Consider the following 19,306-nt stretch of genomic DNA (forward strand, 5'->3'; position numbering starts at 1 on the left):
TGCCATCTGGTGGTCTTCTTGCCACAAGAATAGGACATCTTTCATCAGTAAATCCCTCAAGATAGCGGCCTGGTTAGCATAGTTTGGGATGTAGGGCGACAAAAAAATTAATCATCCCCAGGAACCGGTACAGATCTTCTTTGTCCTGCGATGTTGGCATCATGCAAATGTCCTTCACCTTAAAAGATCTGGTCTGATGCCTGTGCCTGAATCGATTGACCAGAAGAAGTTGATGGACTTAGCCTTCACTACGCACTTTGCACTGTTGTAAACTTCCTGGGACGCTGTCTCCAACAGCTTCTTCAGATTACTGGCATGTTCTCGTTCCGTGGATCCCACTACGACAATATCATCTGCAATGCAGATGCATCCAGGAACCTGCTCAATGATTGTGTCCATATGTTGCTGGAATATATCCTGGCTCACCGACAAGCCGAAAGGTAACCTTCTGTAGCAATACCTGCCAAAAGGTGTCCGGAACGTGGTAAGTTCCTGGCTTGCCTCATCAAGCCGGATGGACCAATAACCCACTTTTGCATCAAGTTTGGTGAAAAATTTCCCATTGGCAAAAGCTGGATTGATTTCTTCAAGGGTTTGGATCTTGTGTGGGCAGCGTTTGAGACTTGTATTCAAACGTTTTGGGTCTAGGCATACCCTGATTGATCCATCTTTCTTAACGGAGGTTGTTATTGAACTGCACCAGTCCATATGGTGAGTTACTTTTCTCATGATTCCATCATCCTCCATTTTATCCAACTCGGTCCGCAACCTGTCTCTGATATGGACACTCCATTTCCTTGGTGCATCTATGTGTGGTGTGGCCTTCTCCTTGAGATGAAGGGTGGCTGGCTCCTTGAAATTGCCAATCCTGTCAAACTGATTAGGCCATCTCTTCAAGTTGAGAGATGTTCCTCCACTGGAGGAACCAGGTTTTGGTCCTTACTGCGTCACTCCAGACAGCAACAGGACTGAGACCAAATATAAAGAGGAGGAACGACTGGCAGATAATGCTGATGGAGAATATGTGACACGTTCAGGACGTGTTAATAGGAAACCTGCACATTACTGTTGATAATTATTACTATTGAAGAATTTTGGTGTTTATAAAAAGCAATTGTGTGTAGAGTTTTGTTTGTTAAGCAGATTTTATCATTTTATGTAAGACTAGGGGGGGTGTTGTGATATTGCAAGGACTACTTTGTTATATCACAAGGACTACTTTGTTTGCCCGCGTAGCAACATGTATATGTGGGAATGACGTAAAATGGGCAGGGCACTCTGGTTCCACATGGCCGCGAAATAAACAGAGCCTTGATTTATGCTCAGCTTCAAACCCCTAAATACGTGTACTTGTGGTCATAATAATGGTATAACAGATACTGGACACGAAGTACAACAGCCATATTCTCCAATGGTGCTGCCTGACCCGCTGTGTTACTCCAGCACTCTGTGTCTTTGTATGAGTAAGACTATTCTTTACGTTGTCCAGTAAGGAACTTGTATTTTCTTGAAATTAAACAAAAATAAAGGAATAAAACTCTTTGCTACATTATGAATATGCCGCATATTTTCATGATCACTGTTCATTATTGAAAACTTTATTTTGGATGAAAATAACTGTGACTAATTTTGTTCTCATTTGCTTTTCTTTAGCTCCTGAAGTTTTTCAGTCCTTTTTGGAAGGAGGCCCTGGATACTCATATCCAGTGGATTGGTGGTCCTTGGGAATAACAGCTTATGAACTGTTGCGGGGCTGGGTAAGGTGTACAGTTTCGTACTCATAGGTTTTCATGTAACTAATGCTTGTTTCACATAACTGGTATTGGATCCTAACAATGGAGAGTGAATTAACTTGTGGTTGAAATATGAACATTACATAGAAACATCATTCAAATTTTATGACCACTTTAAATCAGCTTTTACATGTCACCCATAAAAATACATCACATCCAGTAGTTATAATGCCACATTTTAACAAATAAAAAATGGAAGAATGTTCTGTGTGGTTCATAAATGTCATAATAAAATCATGATCTAGAATATCCCCATTTATACCTAAAAGAGGGGAAATAAGAGTACGTTTGTTGTCTCATGAATGATCTTTGCTCGTTCACACCATGACATGAACGGGATAACTATCAATCTTTTGACTGATTACATCACCCGCAATTATCATCAATTTAAGTGTTTTAATCGAAGAATAGTTCCTCACAAGAATTGGGATTCTGCGGCGTCCAAGGAAGGAATTCATGTTCATAGCTGATAAGAGCAGAATTAGGCCATTCGGCCCATCAACTCTACTCTGCCATTCAATCATGGCTGATCTATCTTTCCCTCTCAACTCCATTCTCCTGCCTGCTCCTCATAACTGATACATGCACTAATCAAGAAACTATATCTATCTCTGCCTTAAAAATATCCATTGACGGCAATAAATTCCACAGATTCGCCACCCTCTGACAAACAAATGTCCTCCTCATCTCCTTCCTAAAGGAACGTCCTTTAATTCTGAGGCTGTGACTTCTGGTCCTCGACTCTCCCACTAGTGGAAACATCCTCTCCACATCTACTCTATTCAGGCCTTGTGGAGTTAACTGAGAAAGTCAAATGCATTATTATAATTGTCAAATTGCAATTAGCCAACAAATGTTAAGTATAGCATTGCTAGAGTCATCCTGAAAGAAGTTGGTATGTTATCATAAAACCAGATATTAATATATCTTCACCAAAGGTGTTTGTTTTATTTTCAAGCCAAGGCTTCACCTGGTGCAAAATATCTTTCATTACAATGGTTAAGAAAGAACTGTCGATGTTGGAAAAATAGGTAGACAAAAATGCTGGAGAAACTCAGCGGGTGTGGCAGCATCTATGGAGCGGAGGAATAGGTGACGTTTCGGTCGAGACCCTTTTTCAGACTGATGTGTGGGAGGGGCAGGAAAAAGAAAGGAAGAAGTGGAGACAGTACGCTGTGGGAGAGCTGGGAAGGGGAGGGGAAGGAGGGAGAAAGCAAGGACCCAAGATCCTATAGCGAGCAAGATAGTCCACTCGGCGAAAAAGGTGTAGTACGGTCATGGGCAGATTCATGGGTAATCTTCGGCCCCATTTCCGTAACTGGTTTCCGTCTCCGCACCGAAGATACCATAGCGGAGCAAAGATACCAGTGCGGAGACGGTAGCCGGTTACGGAAACATCCTCGTAAAAATCAAAGTTCTTTGGTAAAAATCTTCTTCTCATTTACTTTCTGCCTCTCAATAAAAAGCAAAAAGATGCCTATGTTCCTTCCACAGCGTGTGGGAAGTCTGGCCTGGATCAGCATGGCTGGGACGCCAGGTTAAAGTTGCAGGGAGGTTCAATGTATTTTATGTAATGTTGTGCCTAACATTAAAAAACATTAAGGAACATTCCAAGAGTAGAGCAATTAGAATCTTCATATTGCTATTATTTGACCAAATACCGCAGTTGTGAACAGTGTGATGAGATGAATTACACAGTGCAAGTTTAATACAAACATCAACTCAAACACAGCACATGAGCCATTTAAAAAGATTTTTAGAAAAATAAATAAATAAATACATTTTTTTTTTTTAAAACACACAAACTAGTTTCCCTGCCACGTTGATTACACTGCGAGAGGGATAACCAAAGTTGGGTTGGGATTACTGAAATGGCCGAAGAAATGACCCACGGTCAGCTCCGTTGTGTACTACACTTCAGCCCATTGGATTTAGCAGGAGTGGACTATTTTGCTCGCTATAGGATCTTTGTCAAGGACTACCTGAAATTGGAGAAGTCAATGTTCATACAAATGAGGTGTAGACTACCCAAGCGAAATATGAGGTGCTGCTCCTACTACAAACCCACTGACCCCCATGGCTATCTGCGCTTCTTCCCACCCTGCTTCCTGTAAAGATGTTATCCCCCTACTCCCAATTCCTCCATCTACGCCGCATCTGCATCCGGGATGAGGTGTTCCAAACCAGGGTGTCGGAGATGTCCTCATTCTTTAGGGAACGGGGGTTCCCCACTTCGACTATAGATGAGGCTCTCACCAGGGTCTCCTCTATATCCCGTACCTCCGTTCTCACTCCCCATCCCCCCACTCGTAACAAGGACAAAGCCCCCCCTTGTCCTCACCTTCCACCCTACCAGCCGTCACATACAACACAAAATCCTCCGACATTTTCGCCACTTCCAATGGGATCCCACCACTGGCCACATCTTTGTATCTCCTCCCCTTTCTGCTTTCCACAGAGACCGTTCCCTCCATAACTGCCTGGTCAATTTGTCCCTTCCCACGTAAACCACCCCCTCCCCTGGTACTTTCCCTTGCAACCGCAGGGAATGCTACACTTGTCACTTTACCTCCCCCCTCGACTCCATCCAAGGACCCAAGCAGCCTTTCCAGGTGAGGCAGAGGTTCACTTGCACCTCCTCCAACCTCGTCTACTGCATCTGCTGTTCCAGGTGTCAACTGCTCTACATCGGCAAGATCAAGCGCAGGCTTGACGATCGCTTCGTCCAACACCTCCGCTCAGTTCGCAATAACCAACCTGGTCTCCAGGTGGCTCATCACTTCAACTCCCCCTCCCATTCTGAATCTGACCTTTCTGTCCTGGGCCTCTTCCATGGCCAGAGTGAGTCCCACCACAAATTGGAGGAGCAGCACCTCTTATTATGCTTGGGTAGTTTACACCCGAGCAGTATGAACATTGACTTCTCCAATTTCAATTTAGTAGTCCTTGCTTTCTCCCTCCTTCCCTTCCTCTTCCCAGCTCTCCCACAGCCCACTGTCTCCGTCTCTTCCTTTCTTTTTCCCGCCTCTCCCCCACATCAGTCTGAAGAAGGGTCTCGACCCGAAACGTCACCTATTCCTTCACTCCATAGATGCTGCTTCGCGCGCTGAGTTTTTCCAGCATTTTTGTCTACCTTTCTTTACAATGGTATGCTTTTTTCCTCTGATAGCAATTTTCTGACAATAGTTATTTGCATTCCACTTCTGATATTCACCATTTCAAATCTTTTGTTATTACTAAAATTAGAGGTTAGCCACAGAGAAGTCACAACTTGTTACCAGGATTCAAGCTTTCATTCCTCATCAGGTCATTGCAATGACAAAGAACTTTAATTACTAAAATTCATATCAAAAGTATGTTACATTAGAAGAAATAAAACATTGTTATTTGTTTTCAGTCTCTAAGGGCACAGTTAACCTCCATGGTTCAAAGCATTGAAAAGAAACACTTGTGATTAGCTTAATTTGCAAAACAATTATTATTCAATACAGCATTCTGAATGCAAGAACATGTGACCGTTCCAATTGCAGTTATGTTTCCTCACAGGGGAAGGAATAAGGTATTCATCTCTGTGACAACAATAGGTCGTTCGATTAAGATGAAGGTCAACTTTGAATATACTAGTTGTTTAATGCCACAGTAAACAAATAGTTCTGGCAATCCAGAATTTGGATGGTCTAATTTGTTTCCATCCTTGTTAGTTTCCTCCTGAGGATGTTGACTCCATTCTGTTCATTGGTCCTCCTGACACAAAGCACTCTTCAGTCCCTACCCAGTTTTCCATTCTTTATGAGGCATTCTATTTTAGGCATCTTATGCAGTCATTATTCGCAGTCAGTTTGAAAAAAAGAGGTATTACAAGCAAGCGCACACTCAATTTGCACACAAATGCACCATTTAATGATTTGGAATGAGAACGCTGGCCTATTGTCCACTGTCGTGAGTTTAAATGAACCACTCGGAGTCTAGAGCTGTATATGTTACTGGTCTTTACGCAGCAGAAGAAAACATGCAGATGAGATCTGAAGCAAGAATCATCTTAAACTCAAAAAAATTAAAGATTTTGGGGAAAAAGATATTAACACACAATCAAACAAATAGTTACAAATCATAAATTGACACAAGTGCTGGAGTAACATGGGGGTCAGCCAGAGAAAAAGGGTGGATGACACTTCAGGTCAGGATCCTTTTACAAGAAGGGTCCCCCCCCCCAAAGCGTCACCCATCCATGTTCTCCAGAGATGCTGCCAGACCCGCTGAGTTCCTCCAACACTTTGTGTCTATCTTTGGTATAAACCAGCAGTTCTTTGTTTCTATGCAAATCATAGTTTACTTTGTTGTTTTACATGTGAACAAATGGCTTCATAGAATTACACAACTACATAAAACCGACGAACCTCCAAGTACCAAAACGCAGTCGGCTGCTCCGCTGCTGACAATAGTCGCGCCGCCTACAGTTCTTTGTTTCTATACAAATCATAGTTTACTTTGTTGTTTTGGATGTGAACAAATGGCTTCATAGAATTACACAATTAAAATAGGAGTACATTGTTCGTGTCAAGACAAGAAAGCAACTTTGTTGAGACAAGGTAATTCTTAGAATAAAATTCAGTCATCCAAAACATCCTTCTTTCATCACAGAATTGTGAAGAATTACTTATTGGATACACAAGCAACCCAAATATTGATATACAGAAAAAATATAACAATATCCGCATGTGATATGCTAACTGGAAAAAAAGCTGGCCTGATACTTTCCATGATCTCATTCCAGAAATGGATATCCAAGGCACCCTTTTATATGTTGCAAACGTGCAAAGTATCTGAGCACTTCAAGATATCTAATGCTTGCTTCCAGTCTGGAATGTTAACTATCATTTTTGACAAAGTTGAATGCCACACTCCCCTCTCAGTACAGTGGTGGTAGGGATTTTAATGTAGACCATTTACCATAGCCATACTATGGGCGGGACAGTGGTACAACTAGCAGAGTTGATTTTTGTGTGGTTGCATATTCTCCCTGTAACTGTTAGGTTCTCCCCAAGTACCAATGATATATAGGTAGATTGGCTACTGTAAATTGCCCCTTGCATGTAGGTGAGTGATAGACTCTGGAGGGAAATTGGTGGGAATGTGGGAAAAGAACATTTTAGTAATTGATTAATTGAAATGGGTGTTTGCCAGTTGTTGCAAACTTGGTAGATCAAAGAGCCTGTTTCCATGCTGCATCATTTTGTGATTATCATCATTACATTTGACCAGTGAATACCAGAATGTCTCATGGTCATGTCAGTTTCCAAAATGTATCTCTTCAGTGGCCTCCCACAATAAGCTGGCAGCCTGTTTGTTTAGTTTATGCCACTGTCCTTGCAACATCAAAACTGATTATTGTTTGTAAGTCATATTTGGAAGAGATTTGAAGGCTGATTCATGCTTGTATTAAAGTTTCCAATTTTATATTCTCTGTCTAACACTCACTGCTCCTTCATATCCACGAGGAGAAAAATAAGTTTTAGAAATGTCCTTTATGTGCAGTACAACAATCCATAGATTCGCTGATTATTCCTTGATAGTAGGAACACTGAATTCACCAATTTTAGGTAAGTAATGTAAAAAACAACCTTCAACCCTTTTTTATAGTCATAGAGTGATACAGTGTGGAAACAGCCTCTTCAGCCCAACTTACCCACACCGGCCAATGTCCCAGCTACTCTGGTCCCACTTGCCTGTGCTTGGTCCATATCCCTCCAAACCTGTCCTATCCATGTACCTGTCTAACTGTTTCATAAACGATGGGATAGTCCCAGCCTCAACTATCTCCTCTGGCAGCTTGTTCTATACATCCATCATCCCTCAGATTCCTATTTTCTTCTTTCCCCCTCCTTCCCTATGCTCCCCCTAGACTCTCACACATTTCTCCCCTTCCCCCTCCACTGCCACCCATATTCTTTCCTTTGGCTTCACAATTCACAATTCTCATCATTTACATAATCGGATTGTTTACATTTCCAGTGCAAAGAATTAATGCTGACTGGCTGGTGAGAAGGTGTAGAGAAATACGTGGGTTGAAGGTTAAAAATAGACCTAGTGTAGAAAACATTGGTCAAAGATTTGGGCCAGGGTGAGTGTCCCAGAGGAATAGAATGTTTTTCCAAAAATAACCCATATTCATAATCAAACATATGTACACAAGAAATACCGTACAAAGCTCTGTACATACTTAGTGACAGTTTACACCTTCCAGAGCAGTAGATGTTCACAGTCCAAAGTGCGGCAGTGGTGCAGCGGTAGAGTTGCAACCTAATAGTCTGTCTCATGGTGCAAATCCACCCACAAGTGATCCCGAGTGAAAGAAAAAAAATCACACTCGTGGTTGTCTACGAGATTCCAAGTTTATGTTCACGAGTTTAAACGAGTTCCCACGTGATTGTCTAAGTTTTCCGTTTATTTCTCATTTCTGCGCTGTACCAAGTTCCTCTCCCGAGTTATCAAGTTCCTCTTCCGAGTTACTCTTGAGCCAACCGTGAATGAAGGCCTGTTTTAAGTATCAAATAGAGGAGCCGGACAGCATCTCATACAGTAAGTATATTCTGATTCAGTATTGAAAGTTATTCAATTTCAGAACTTAAAAAAACTAGGCAGGATCTCAGCCCCGCACTCGCTGCGATTGTGCAGCAAGGAGGCGGTGGCGGGGAAGCAACTGTGGCTTTTAGTTAAAGATAGAATTCAACGCGGCCGCATCTATTGATATGACCTACAAAGGGAACATGCGCACCGTCCAGTGCCAGAGCGTTTCTCTCCGATTCATATACGTGGGAATTCCCTCAGTATGGTCACTCAGCGGGACAGGTTTTGGGGTGACTTAGTATGTGAGACAAGTGTAGGAGAGGTGTACTGACTGTGTGGGCAGGCACATTGGTAGTGATTGCCCACCAGTCTCAAAAGCCGCTGTGTCTCCCTGTCCCTGGGATAACAGGGGGCGATCAAACAGCACAATACCCCCCTCCCCCTCCACGACACCACGAAGGGCAACGATCCCAAGGCTTTAGCGTCAGAAACAGCGGGCAGGCGACAATCACCTGCCATAACGCGAGAGAGATCATGCACTGTTGTAGGTCTCCTTTGCACGTCGGTGTTTCTGTCTTTCTCCATCTCATTGTTGGCCCTGTCTGTCGCCACCCCCACCCCCACCCCTCTGCTTCCCGGCCATGTGTGTGACCCCTTCCCTCCCCTCTCCAGCTCCCCGCCCATTGCACCGGGCATGGGGGCTTCACACTGTCTTCACGTCGGCAACGCCAGCAGGTCAGTGCCAGTCGCCCCAGGGCAGGTGCTCGGGGGCTCTCTCCCAGCGTGGCCCCGGTCCGGAGCGGGCACGCCGGCTCTGCCACACCATGGGCCGCCGCCAACCAAGCCAGCCGTCCACGTCCACGTCCACACGCTCGGTAGAACAGGAGCTGAGACTGGGACCTGTACCGCCCTTGCCCCCTCCCTCTGCAACTGCAAACAACCCCACTCTCCTGCTCACCTAAACCGCCCATCCCTTCTCTATGAGTATTGAAGGAGCTTCTGGTCTGCAGTGTGCAATAGTCATCAAAATACACTGCATCTTTAGAAAGGAAAAATACAAAACACGTCAATCCCACTGGATAGGCCTTAGTCATGGTGCTGTACAACACGGAAACAGGTCCTTTGGCCCAGCTTGGCCGTGCCGTCCAAGTTAGCGTCTTGGGGTAGTCCTATTTGCCTGCATGTGGCCCATAGCTCTCTAAACCCTTCCCATCCATTTATCTGTCGTTAATAACCTCAAGAAAATTACTGCTTCAGTTTCCTGGGTCCAACTCAGAGAGAAGTCTCCCCCCTTTCCAGGGTTAATCGCTCCACTGTCTATAATGCTGGCTGCATTATGAAGTCCTCGACAGTGAACCCCACGGACAATCACTACCAAAGTGTCTGCCCACACAGTCAGTACACTTGTCTCCCGTACTAAGTTACCCCATCCCCCCCCCCTTCCCCTCCACTCCCCTCCCCAAGACATGCTCTGATACAATTGAAGGTGGTTCACAGAGCATATATGTCAAAAGATAAGTTAGCTCATTTTTATGGTCATATAAATCCTACTTGTGATGGATGTAACTTTGAAGTGGCTTCGCTGACTCATATGTTTTGGTCTTGCCCACTTTGGAAAAAGATTGGAAATATATTTTTGATACTATTTCTGTAGTTTTAGGTATTGATTTACAAAGGATATGGGAAGAAGACAGGCACAGGTTATTGACAGGGGACGATCAGCCATGATCCCAATGAATGGTAGTGCAGGCTCGAAGGGCCGAATGGCCTCCTCCTGCACCTATTTTCTATGTTTCTATGTCCCGTTCAGCACGTCGGTTGATTGCTTTTACTACATTAATTGCCAGATGATCTATTTTACCTAAATGGAAAGACCCTAATCCTCCTACCACACCACATTGGTATTCAGAAACGATATCATGTTTAAATTTAGAAAAAATTAGGAGTGACATTGTTGATCCCCTGGTTAAATTTGATAGGACTTGGGGAAGCTTTATTCAATATTTTCACACGGTATAAATTGTTCCCTCTCCAGCCGTTATAATAATTTTTTACATTTATACGGTGGATTTGACGCCAAACAGGGTTCTAAACTGTTGACATTTTTTTTGCAGTCCAGATTCTGTTTTTTTTGTTTTTTTGTTTGCTTACTTTTTTTAAATATATACAAGTTCTCTTTTAACCGTTTATTTATATTTACATTGAGACTGGGAGGTCTATACCCAATATGACACTGTACTACTCTATTTTTGACACTGGATTTATGTTTAGGTTACATTTGTTGTTAATGTAATCCTGATCCCTATGTATCAATATCACTTTTATGTTTATCTTTTTTTTAAATTAATTAAAAGATTTTTTTTTAAAGAGAACAAAATGCTGTGTGAATTCATGTGGTTGTATTAAAATAATTACTTGATTTGCATGTGTGAATAATTTAATTCACTGCATATGTTTCTTTCCAAATTAAAGGGGAAGCTACAGTTTAGTACATTTTTTATACTGTATGTGTGTACTTCTATAAGCCCCAATATTCCAATTTAGTTATGAATTACAGAATTGCTATCTTCAATAAAATGTTCTGTTTATAGCTCTGCCTCTGTTTATTTGCTAATAAACACTTCCACACATAGTAGCCTCCAGCCTCCACAAAAGCTTATAATGACACAAACCAATAGTGGAAGTGTCTGACCATAGTGGATAAGTCTGACCATGTTACATTTGTGAAGTTCCCTCAATACAACTGTGATATATCTACCAGATGTATACATCCAGAAATTCAGAGATATAAACATCCCTTGCTGGCATATGCCAAAGCCCCTCACTTTATTTCACCAAAGGAGACATAACCAATATATCTTCTCCATTTATCCAAGAAGAGTTAACTCTTGATTTTGTTTCATGGGATAACATATCAAGCTTGTCTCCGATCACAAGCAGTGCAAACAGCAAGGTAAAATCAACTCACTATTCAGGATCTGTTGTACAGCTTAAATAATCATAGCTTGCCATTATGCCTCAGATATGCTCTGGGCAATTCCTTCAACATAAAGATAAATCTTCAGTTTACCAAGGGGGCTGTCAACAATAAAGAAAATAATGTTGAGATTATGTCAGAATTGTTGTTTGTTATCAGAATTTAACTTCCTCAGTGAGAATGGAACAAAGTTGATAAGATTTTAATTAAACAATTAAGTAAACAATTCCTTTGTAAATCTCAAAATACACTTTTTATTGTTAATATATTGTTCTCAATATGGTCATGCACACCAATAATATATTTTTTCTTTGGCATCCCAATACAATGATGTGAACAATTCCAGTTACCTTGTAGTGATTTTAAGCATCTGGGGATAATTTCTCAGGTTCCAGTTGCATGAAAGGGTTAAGGAAGGTATTAGAGGAAGATCATGGAGGCTTTGAAGAGAATGTAAAACAGGTTCATAGGGTCATAAGGACATGAGTGCTGGGAGTAGAATAAGGCCATTCAGCCCATCAAATATACACCATTCAATTATGGCTGATCTATCTCTCCCACCTAACCACATTCTCCTGTCTTCTCCCCATAACCTCTGGCATATGTACTAATGAAGAATCCATCTATCTCTGCCTTAAAAATATCGACTGACTTGGCCTCCACAGCCTTCTGTGGCAAAGAATTCCACAGATTCACCACCCTCTGACTAAAGAAATGTCTCCTCATCTCCTTCCTAAAAGAATGTCCTTTAATTCTGAGGTTATAACCTCTAGTCCTAGACTCTCCCACGAGTGGAAACATCCTCTCCATCTCCACTCTATCCAAGCCTTTCACTATTCTGTATGTTTCAATGAGGTCCCCCCCTCATTCTTCTTACTCCATACTTTGCTACACTATTCCATCTGCCACTGCTCTGCCCACTCTCACAACCTGTCCAAGTCCTTCTGCAGAGTCACTGCTTTCTTTACACTACTTGCCCTTCCAGCATTTTTCGTATCATCTGCAAACTTGACCACAAAGCCTTCAATCCCCTTGTTCAAATCATTAATATACAACATGCAGAGTAGCGGCCCCAGCACCGATCCCTGTGGAACTCTGCCAGTCACTGGCAGCAACCCAGAAAAAGCCCCCTTTATTGCCACTCTTTGTCATCTGCCATCCAGCCAACCTGATATCCGTGCTAGCATCTGCTCTTTGATACCGTGGGCTCTCATCTTCCTTAGCAGCCTCACTTGTGGCACCTTATCAAAGGCTTTCCGAAAATCTAAGTAAACAACATCTACTGACTCTCTTTTGTCTGTCCTGCTATTTACTTCTTCAAAGAATTCCAGCAAATTTGTCAAGCAAATTTGTCAAGCAAGGCCTCCCCTTCACAAAGCCATGCTGACTTTGGCCTATTTTACAGTGAACTTCTGGAATGTTGCCTGGACCAGAGAGAATTAGCTATAAGAAAGGTTGGACAGACTTGGATTATTTTCTCTGGAGTGCCAGAGGCTGTGGGAAGACCTGATATCTGATAAAAAATGTAGAAGGTTTAAGAGGCAAAAAAAGAAAGCTGATAGCCAGAGTCTTTTTCCCCACAGTTGAAATGTTCGATTCTAGAGTGCACAGCATTAGCTTGAGGAGGTTGAGAAGTTTAAAGGAGATGTGCATGTCGAAGGAGGTTTTACACTGAGAGTGGTAGGAGCCTAAAACATACTGCTGTGGAGGTGGTGGTGAGGGTGGGAGGGAGAGGGATTGGTGTGTGTGGTAGTTGGGGTGGTGCAAACAGATACAATAGTGCCATTTTCATTGACATTTAGACCAGCACGTGGGTAGACAGGGAATAGAGGGATATGAATCATGTTGAAGCAGATGGGATTAATCTAATTTGGGTTTTGTAAGGCAAAGGGCACATTCCTGTGATGTTCCATTCCATGTTCTTTGTTATAAAATGACAAACATTCTTAATGGCTTTGCAAAGATCATAGTGAGCTTTCTTGTACCACACAAGATTGTTTGACATGTATGCAGCCGACCTGGCTTTCAATGAGACCAAGAGCATTAGATACAGCACCAGAGATATGGCCTCACCAATTACTTATATATGTAGGAAGGTAGACTGAAGATAGACACAAAAAGCTGGAGTAACTCAGCGGGACAGGCAGCATCTCTGGAGAGAAGGATTGGGTGATGTTTTGGGTCGAGAACCTTCTTCAGAGTAGTCAGGACTGAAGCATAATCTTTCTACTTTTAGTTCGGTAAGCAATAAAATATAATATTCTGTTACCTTTCATAATTACGTACCTGATAAAAGCATTTTGAAAATCATGGCATTAACTTTGTTTATTACTAATCATATTTTAATATTATTACTGAAGACCCGAAACGTCGCCTCGTCCTTCGCTCCATAGATGTTGCCCCACCCGCTGAGTATCTCCTGCATTTTAGTCTACCTTAATATTATTACTATTGTTTTGAAGAGAATGGCCTTTGTTAGTAAAGGCCCCTGACATATACTGAAGGCAGCACAAGATACAAAATTAAGTATTTCTATTCTGTTTTGTCTTCCAGAGACCTTATGACATTCACTCCAACACTCCAGTGGAAGAAATATATCTCATGATCACTACAGAACAGATCCACTGTTCCTCAACCTGGTCTAAAGGATTGGTGGCATTAGTGAAAAAGGTAAAGAATGGAAAGAAAAGGTCATGGCATACAACTCTTGCTCCTGACATAGATACTTTGAGTCAGAAAAATCAATAACAACACACTTCGCTGCTTCAAATGGATGAAAAGCATTCTCAGTGCTGTGTGAAAACATATTGTTTTGAATTGCAGGAATGGAGTTTTAACCCATTCCATGCAGAATTCCACGAGCATAGAAAGATTACAACACAAGCTCATGTCCATATCAGCTTAATCCAGGGCAATACAACTGCCTCCTTGCCTTGCCCTCGTATCCCCATGCTCATGCAAATATTATCCTTTCATGCATTACACAGTTCCCATTTGAACCAATGATCCAAGGAGAGATAGCTGAATGGATAGCAAATTGGCTCCATGTAAGGAAGCAGAGGGTGATGGTGGAAGGTTGCTTCTCAGACTGAAGGTCAGTGACTAATGGTGTGCCTCAGGGTTTGCTGCTGGGCCGGTTACTGTTTGTCATTTACATCAATGATTTGGATGGAAATATACAGTACAGGGCAAGATTAGCAGGTTTGCAGATGATACAGAAGTTAGTGGTTTTGCAGATAGTGAAGATGGTTGTGAAAGATTGCAGCAGGATCTGGATCAAATGGCCAGGTGGGCGAAGGAATGGTTGATGGAATTTAATACAGAGAAGTGTGAGGTGTTGCATTTTGGGAAGTCGAACAAATGCAGGGCCTACACAGTATATGGTAGGCCTCTGAGTACTGTTTTAGAGCAGAGGGATCTAGGAGTACAGGTGCATGATTCATTGAAGGTCGAGTCATGGGTAGATAAGGTGGTCAAAAAGGCTTTTGACATTTTGGCATTCATCAGTCAGAGTCTTGAGTATAGAAGATGGGAGGTCATGTTACAGTTGTACATTATAAGACGTTGGTGAGACCGTATTTAAAATATTGTGTTCAGTTCTGGGCACCATGTTATAGGAAAGATATTGTCAAACTTGAAAAGGTTCAGAAAAGATTTACGAGGATGTTGCCAGGACTAGAAGGCGTGAGCTATAGGGAGAGGTTGAGTAGGCTGGGTTTCTTTTCCATGGAGCGCAGTTGGATGAGGGGAGATCTTATATACAAAATCATGAGAGGAATAGATGCACTGAGTCTTTCACCCAGAGTGGGGGAATCAAGGACCAGAGGACATAGGTTCAAGGTGAAGGGGAAAAGATTTAATAGGAATCCGAGGGGTAACTTTTACACAGAAAGGGTGGTGGGTATATGGAACAAGCTGCCAGAGGAGGTAGATAAGACTGGGACTATACCATTGTTTTAGAAACAGTTACGAAACTGTCCAGGTACACAAAAAAGCTGGAGAAACTCAGTGGGTGCAGCAGCATCTATGGAGCGAAGGAAATAAGCAATGTTTTGGGCCGAAACCCTTCTTCAGACTGATCGTGGTGGGGTGGCGGGGAGAAGAAAGGAAAATGGAGGAGGAGCCCGAAGGCTGGGGGATGGGAGGAGACAACAGGAGAGCTGAGGAAGGGGAGGAGACAGCAAGGACTAACAAAATTGGGAGAATTCAATGTTCATGCTCCCAGGATGCTGACTCCCCAAGCGGAATATGAGGTGCTGTTCCTCCAATTTCTGGTGTTGGTCGCTCTGGCCATGGAGGAGACCCAGGACAGAGAGGTCGGATTCTGAGTGGGAGGGGGAGTTGAAGTGCTGAGCCACCGGGAGGTCAGGTAGGTTCTTGCGGACCGAGCGGAGGTGTGCGGTGAAACAATCTCCCAACCTCCGCTTCGTCTCCTCCATGGCCAGAGCGAGCAACACCGGAAATTGGAGGACCAGCACCTCATATTCCACTTGGGGAGTCTGCATCCTGGGGGCATGAACATTGAATTCTCTCAATTTTGTTAGTCCTTGCTGTCTCCTCCCCTTCCTCAGCCTTCCTGCTGTCTCCTCCCTTCCCCCCGCCTTCGGTCTCCTCCTCCTTTTTCCTTTCTTCTCCTCCCCCCCCCACCCCCGATCAGTCTGAAGAGGGTTTCGGCCCGAAACGTTGCCTACTTCCTTCGCTCCATAGATGCTGCTGCACCCACTGAGTTTCTCCAGCTTTTTTGTGTACCTTCGATTTTCCAGCATCTGCAGTTCCTTCTTAAAGAAACTGTCCCACTTGGGCGTCATTTGTGCGTCACGTAGGTAGCGCGCAAAGATTTTGTGAATCCCAAAATCCTGGGACGCCGTGCTCGACCGCGCATCACTGCCTAGTCCACCATGCCTCACCATGCGCCATGCACGCGTAATGCACGCCGTGCGCGCATCACGTGTGCGTAACGACAGGCGCGCCGTGTGTCCTGACGCGTAAAATGATGTCGCGTAAATGACGCCCAAGTGGGATAGGCCCCTTAGACAGGTACATGGATAGGACAGGTTTGGAGGGATTTGGACCAAGCACAGGCAGGAGGGACTATGGTAGCTGGGACATTGTTGGCCGGTGTGGGCGAGTTGGGCCAAAGGGTCTGTTTCCACACTGTATCACTCTATGACTCTGACTATGAATACCATGATCAAAACCCACTTAATAGTACTTTTAGATCCCAAAGCACTCATTATGTTAGCGAGTTTCTCCTCATGACACTTAAAGGTATAGTGGCATATAGGTCCTCTAGAATGGAGCATCTAACCTTACCACCCAATCCTGCTGGCCATCATTTTAAATGCTTATGGAAGAGGCTCTCAGCAGAAACAGCCAGGAAGCTGGAAATCAATTTAATTTTTCCATCTGGATGTGAAAGTTTGGACAAGGGGCAGAATTTGTTTTCCAATCCTATTTATTCAGAGAAGTTGGTGATAAGCTTTTTCTATCTGATATAACTGAATGGTGATTAAGTTATCCACACGGATATGTGACCACAATCACACATAATCCTCACCTGGTGAGACCTGATGGCAGTTTCCCTGCTTCAGAGGAAATTAGTCAGCAATCAAAGCTTAATGGTTCTTATTTCAAGATTTATTTTTAAACTGAATTTAAATGCACCAACTAGTAACTCCTATTCTCTGAACCAGATCAAATATCTATTCCAGAATCCTGTAAATTACGTAGAAAACTATTTAATCCCAGAAATATATGTGTTTTGCAAATCAATTTCAAAAACCAGTGTCTGTTTCGTCTTTTATCAACCAGCATAAAAACGCATTGTTGAAATACCATATTTTATGTCACATTAGCTTCTTGTGAAAGATCCTGAGTGTCGCCTATCAAGTCTCAAGGACATTCAGAATTCTCCATACTTAGTTGATGTCAACTGGGATGCTGTGCTGGAGAAGAATCTCATCCCTGGTTTTTATTCCTAATGTAAGTTTTTTTAAATGAAGGCAAAATATATTAGTAGTGATTGATTAATTTAATTCCCGTACTTTGGTTTTATCATTGCACTTAATTAAGCTGATAATATACACATTATGAACACAATGGGGGGGGGATGGGCCTTTTGCAAAAATAAATGACCAAAAGCGAACTTCTCCAAAATGCATTTAAAAAAATCCAGAATTGTCAACTAAGTTTGCTGTGTGGGATCAATCAACAAATGAGTAGAGCATAGGACAGGACAGGAATAGGCCCATAGTCTCATCATGTGTGCACCAACATGAAACCAAATTAATCCCATCTGCTTGCACATGCCCTGTATCCCTCCATCCATCAACATTTCACCCCTGTCCGAATGTTTCTTGAATGTTGCTATCATATCTCCCTCAAATTGCATTTGCAACATATTCCTGGCACCTATCACTCCCTGCATTTAAAAAAATTGCCTTGCAAGAGGAGTTGAATATAGGATTAAAGAGGTCCTGCAGTTGTACAGGGCCCTAGTGAGACCACACCTGGAGTATTGTTAGCAGTTTTGGTCTCTAAATTTGAGGATGAACATTCTTGCTATTGAGGGAGTGCAGTGTAGGTTCACAAGGTTAATTCCCAGGATGGCGGGACTGTCATTTGCTGAGAGAATGGAGCGGCTAGGCTTGTATACTCTGGAATTTAGAAGGATGAGAGGGTATCTTATTGAAACATATAAGATTATTAAGGGTTTGGACACGGTCAAGGCAGCAAACATGTTCCCGATGTTGGGGGAATCCAGAACCAGGGGCCACAGTTAAAGAATAAGGGGTAAACAATTTAGAATGGAGATGAGGAAACATTTTTCACACAGAAATTTGTGAGTCTGTGGAATTTTCTGCCTCAGAGGGTGGTGGAGGCCAGTTCTCTGGATACTTTCAAGAGAGAGCTAGATAGGGCTCTTAAAGATAGCGGAGTCAGGGGATATGGGGAGAAGGCAGGAACGGGGTACTGATTGTGGTTGATCAGCTATGATCAAATTGAATGGCGCTGCTGGCTCGAAGGGCCGAATGGCCTACTCCTGCAACTATTGTCTATTGTCTATTGAATCTCCTTTACACGCTCCTCTTCTGACTTTAAACCTATGTCTTTCAGTATTTGATATTAATGCCCTGGGAAAAAAGACCCTATCTAAGCCTCTCTATTTTATAAACTTCTACCAAGTCTTCCTTTAACCTCTGACCGTCCAGAGAAAACCAAGCCAGGTTTGTCCAACTTATCCTTATAACTAATACATTCCAATCCAGACAATGAGGGGACAAACTACAATAGGTAAAGGTATAACCTATCTGGTTATTCTTTCAAATGAATTAAAATCAAATTAAAAAATAAATAAATAAATAAAAAAAACAAATGTTCAGACATGTTGAAGATAATGGTGAAAAACAATAGACAATAGGTGCAGGAGTAGGCCATTCGGCCCTTCGAGTCAACACTGCCATTCAACGTGATCATGGCTGATCATCCCCAATCAGTACCCCGCTCCTGCCTTCCCCCCATATCCCCTGACTCTGCTACCTTTAAGAGCCCTATCTAGCTCTCTATTGAAAGTATTCAGAGAACCGGCTACCACCGAGGCAGAGAATTCCACAGACTCACCACTCTCTGAGAGAAAAAGTGTTTCCCTGTCTCCGTTCTAAATGGCTTACTCCTTATTCTTAAACAGTTTTCAGTCCCAACTGTCAGGGGAAACAATACTAATTCAGAAGGTATTGTGAGAAATTACACACCTTTGACGTAGGAAATGTAGTTTCAAGATAAGTGGCTGTTTGCTGAAGTGAGGTAGAATTTCACCTTTCCGAGGGTTATGTATCATTCGAATTATCTCTTCCAAAAAACTGTGGATGCTTAATCATTAACTTCATCCAGGGCTGAGACAAATAGATTCTCAGACTCCGAGAATAACAAGGTTATGGGGAACAGTCAATACATTTGACTTGGGACAATG

At 42.7% G+C, this 19,306-nt stretch overlaps 1 protein-coding gene across 1 annotated transcript in view; it reads left to right on the top strand.

Moving 5' to 3' along the window:
• LOC129701584 (serine/threonine-protein kinase 32B-like) overlaps positions 1–19,306 on the top strand; it is a 276,952-nt gene that overhangs the window by 244,122 nt on the left and 13,524 nt on the right. Inside the window, 4 exon segments of the mRNA XM_055642860.1 lie at positions 1,654–1,757; positions 13,891–14,007; positions 17,193–17,306; positions 17,308–17,319. Of these exon segments, the coding sequence (XP_055498835.1) occupies positions 1,654–1,757; positions 13,891–14,007; positions 17,193–17,306; positions 17,308–17,319 (347 nt within the window).

The sequence above is a fragment of the Leucoraja erinacea genome, chromosome 1 (genome assembly GCF_028641065.1).
Source record: "Leucoraja erinacea ecotype New England chromosome 1, Leri_hhj_1, whole genome shotgun sequence".
Classification (NCBI taxonomy): domain Eukaryota; kingdom Metazoa; phylum Chordata; class Chondrichthyes; order Rajiformes; family Rajidae; genus Leucoraja; species Leucoraja erinaceus.